We start from the raw sequence: 4,824 nt of genomic DNA, 5'->3' as shown, positions 1-4,824 counted from the left end.
CAAGTGCGCGCAACGGATGTGACATATCGATGGAACGATGCCAATCTTTGACTTTTGCTTGTTAATTGCTGTTAAAATATATGGCATTTATTGAAAAGAAAACTAACTTATTAAGGACATAACGGATGTATCAATCAACATGTCTTGTCGCAGTTCGCTCAAATGCATGGTCGCAAAAGGTGAGTCGGGAGAAAAGATTAGACGGTCACTGCACTTTCTAAAAATAAACGTTACTCGTTCAACTTAACGTTAGGACAGCTACATGTAAAGTTAGGTATGACAAACGACAACGTTAGGACGGGTAGATCTAATTTTTAATTGACGTTAGTTAGCTAGAAGTTACGTGCGTAGGTTTAGTCGACTAGATCTAACGTTAGATTACACTTTACATGGAGATTTAAGATTTAAGACTGAACTCTAGCCTAGTAGAGTCACCCTATTCAGAATCATAATTTGGTTCCTAAAAATATCTAGCCTAGGCCTAGGCCTAGTAGGGCCCATCGGTATGAACTGCTTTGATATTCGATTTTGAGACCCAACTTTGTGGTCAGGGCTATAAAGTTAGGGCCTAGACCTAACGTTAAGTTGGGGCCAAGGCCAGGGGCAGGCTTTTAGATCTAGACCTAGACTAGGCCCTAACGTTAGATCTAATGTTTAATAATTCGGTTCATAAAATATATATGGACTGCTTTTATATTCGAGACATGGTTGTTTCAATTCGGCTCGCGGGTACCGCATCGGCCAGACCATGCCCTCGGGCAAGCCCTCGGGCATAGTCGCGTTGCGGTCCCCTTGAGCCTCTAGAAACAACCATGCCTCTCAAAGCAGTCCATATATCTATACTATAAACAGGCAATGTTGCGTCCCCGGTCGAAAATGAATTTGCATTAAGCCCTCTAAGTTCAAGGTCAATTTGGCGCCCTCGGTTGAACATAAACTTGGCGCCCCCATGTGAAATATAACTTTGCCCTCCCCTCTCTGAAACATGTATTTGTCGCATTATGGTCAAAATTCAAATTAGCGCTCCCCTAGTTCGAACATCAATTTGGTGCCCCGCTAGATCGAACATCAATTCGGCGCCCCATAGTTCGAACGTCATTTTGGCGCCATCAAATCGACGTCCAGGTCAACATCTCCCTCTTCCGTTTACCATCTCCTTTTCTTTCTTTTTTCTTTCTTTTATCCTCATTCCCCTTCCTTCCTTTCTCTTTCTTTCTCTCTTTCTTTCCCCCTCTTCTTTTCCCCCCTTTCTTCTCTTTCCCCCCATCTTTTCTTTCCCCCTTTTCTTCTCTTTTTGCTGTCTTTTCTTTCCCTCTTTTCCTCTCTCTTTCCTCGTTTTTCCTCTCTTCCCACTTACTCTCTCTCTTTTTTCTTCTTCTTTTCCCCCTTTTCCTTACTTCGTTCTTTTCTTTTCTTTCTTTTCCCTCTTCCACTTTTTTTCTCTTTTTCCCTTTACTTCTCCCTTTTTCTTTTTCTTTCCTTCTCCCTTTTTTCTCTTTTAATCTTTTTTCTTCTCTCCCTCCCCTTCCTCCCCCTCTCTCTTTCTTCTCTTCTTTTCCCCTCTTCCTCTCTCTCTCTTTTTTCTTATCTTTCTTCCCATCTTCCTCTCTATTTAAATATTCTTCTCTTCCTTCCTCTTTTTTTCTTCTTTTTCTTCCTTTTCCTTTCTCCTTTCTTTTCTTCTCTTCCTTTTCCCTCCTCTTTTTTCCCTCTTCTTTCCCCTTTTCTTCTCCCTTTTTTCTTTGTCTTTCCTTTCCCCTTTTTCTTCTCTTCCTTTCTCCTTCTTACTTTCTTTTCTATTCTCTTCTTTTCCCATCTTCCTTTCTTTTTTTATTCTCTCCCTTTCCCCTCTTCCCCCTCTTTTTTTTGAGCTGGGGTTGGGGGGGTGAGGCAATTCCCCCTCGGCCCTCCATGGATCCGCACCTGATAGAACCCCATGGCCTCGTATCATTTGACCTTTGGACCTCTCGATGACATTTGATATATCTGATCATAATTTTACACACACTGCGGACTATCGGACCCGCGGTCTATCGGACCCGCGGTCTATCGGACCCGCGGTCTAACGGACCCGCGGTCTAACGGACCCGCGGTCTATCGGACCCGCGGTCTATCGGGATGTCCCCGGTAATGATGATGGCTATGGGGATAAGGATGATGATGATGATAATGATGAGTGATGATGATGATGAGGAGGAGGAGAAGGATGATGATGATGATGGTGACGATGATTATGGGGATGGTGGTGACGGTGACGGTAACGATTGTGGTAATAATGATAGTGATGATGATGATGATGATGGTAAAGATGGTGATAAATATTTATGATGATGATGATGATGATGATAATGATGATGAGGATGATGATGATTATGATGATGGTGGTGACGGTGACGATTATGTTGATAATGATAGTGGAGAAGGAGAAGGATGATGATGATGATGATGATGGTGATGAGGATGGTGATGATGATTATGGGGATGGTGGTGACGGTGACGGTAACGATTGTGGTAATAATGATAGTGATGATGATAATGATGATGATGATGATGATGGTAAAGATGGTGATGAATCTTTATGATGATGATGATGATAATGATGATGAGGAGGAGGAGAAGGATGATGATGATGATGGTGATGATGATTATGGGGATGGTGGTGACGGTGACAGTAACGATTATGGTAATAATGATAGTGATGATGATGATGATGATAAAGACGATGATGATGAGGAGGAGGAGGAGGAGAAGGATGATGATGATGATGATGATGGTGATGAGGATGAGGATGATGATGATGATTATGGGGATGGTGGTGACGGTGACAGTAACGATTGTGGTAATAATGATAGTGATGATGATGATGAAGATGTTGATGATGAGGAGGAGGAGGAGAAGGATGATGATGATGGTGATGGTGATGAGGATGAGGATGGTGATGATGATTATGGGGATGGTGGTGACGGTGACGGTAACGATTGTGGTAATAATGATAGTGATGATGATGATGATGATGGTAAAGATGGTGATGAATCTTTATGATGATGATGATGATAATGATGATGATGAGGAGGAGAAGGATGATGATGATGATGATGATGATGGTGATGATGATTATGGGGATGGTGGTGACGGTGACAGTAACGATTATGGTAATAATGATAGTGATGATGATGATGATGATAAAGATGATGATGATGAGGAGGAAGAGGAGGAGAAGGATGATGTTGATGATGATGGTGATGGTGATGAGGATGAGGATGGTGATGATGATGATGGTGATGGTGATGAGGATGAGGATGGTGATGATGATTATGGGGATGGTGGTGACGGTGACAGTAACGATTGTGGTAATAATGATAGTGATGATGATGATAAAGATGATGATGAGGAGGAGGAGGAGGAGAAGGATGATGATGATGATGATGGTGATGGTGATGAGGATGAGGATGATGATGATGGTGATGGTGATGGGGATGAGGATGGTGATGATGATTATGGGGATGGCGGTGACGGTGACGGTAACGATTGTGGTAATAATGATAGTGATGATGATAATGATGATGATGATGGTAAAGATGAGGAGGAGGAGAAGGATGATGATGATGATGGTGATGAGGATGGTGATGATGATTATGGGGATGGTGATGACGGTGACGGTAACGATTGTGGTAATAATGATAGTGATGATGATGATGATGGTGATGATGATGATGATGATGATGATAACGATGATGATGATAATGATGATGATGATGATGACATTTTTCATCATACAAATTCGCTATATGTATTTTATTTATAAGGAATTGCATCTAGAGAATTGCTAAATTCATTCGCTCTCTTAAATCGCCTTCCATCTAATAATCTAAATAAACATTGTATCTTTATGGGTGATTATAATGTTGACATGATAAAATGTAAAGACAATCAGTTCTCTCGTGATTTTTTGGACACATTGCTTTCATACTCATTTATTCCTGCAATATCCAAACCTACACGGTTATCGTCACACTCTTGTTCTCTTATTGATAATATATTTGTAAATATTGATCATGTTAAGGTAGAATCAAGTATTATACTCTCTGATATTTCGGACCATTGTCCAGTTTACTGCAAAATTGATAGTTTTTTAGGTACTACAAAACTACCTCCTCCTTCAAAAATGATAAGGAAATTTACGGTTCCTAAAATTGATAATTTAAAAGAGAAACTTGAAACTTCAAATTGGTCAGAGGTGTTGGATAATAATGATATTAACGGCTCCTATAATAATTTTAATAATATTCTAAAAGACGCCCTTGATGAATGTATTCCATTGGAGAAGTGTAAGTTTTCAAATTACAAACACGAACCTCGTAACCCATGGGTTTCCAAGTCTATATTGAGATCCATTAACAGAAAAAACAATATGTATTACAAACTTAGAGCAAATCCTACTCCAAAACGTCATGAGAAATATATTAGATATAAAAATACATTAACAAGAATTTTACGGATCGAGAAGAGGAAATACTATTGTAATCAGTTTGAAAAGAAAAGATCCAACATAAAAGAAACATGGGGTATAATAAATAATGCTTTGAATAGGAGGAGTCTTATTAAAGATATAACCCAAATTCGTGAGGGAAATAAAGTTTTAGATGAGAATGAATCAATATCCAATCACTTTAATGAATACTTTGCAAACATCGGACCAAATTTGGCTAAGAAAATTCCTAACATTGAAAAAAGTTTTCATAATTTTTTGAAGAACAAAAATCAGAATTCAATATTTTTTAACCCAACCAATTCATCAGAAATTTTACGAATTGTAAAAAATAT

General features: G+C 39.3%; 1 protein-coding gene across 1 annotated transcript; it reads left to right on the top strand.

Moving 5' to 3' along the window:
- Positions 1–2,562: 2,562 nt before the first annotated feature.
- Positions 2,563–3,042, top strand: LOC135156595 (prostatic spermine-binding protein-like). The gene has a single exon (XM_064109159.1). The coding sequence runs from the start codon at positions 2,563–2,565 to the stop codon at positions 3,040–3,042; it is 480 nt and encodes a 159-aa protein (XP_063965229.1).
- The last annotated feature ends 1,782 nt before the right edge of the window (positions 3,043–4,824 follow it).

The sequence above is a fragment of the Lytechinus pictus genome, chromosome 14 (genome assembly GCF_037042905.1).
Source record: "Lytechinus pictus isolate F3 Inbred chromosome 14, Lp3.0, whole genome shotgun sequence".
NCBI classification, from domain to species: Eukaryota; Metazoa; Echinodermata; class Echinoidea; order Temnopleuroida; family Toxopneustidae; genus Lytechinus; species Lytechinus pictus.
Note: the sequence above shows the minus strand (reverse complement) of the source record. Positions and strands in the feature narration are given on the sequence as shown.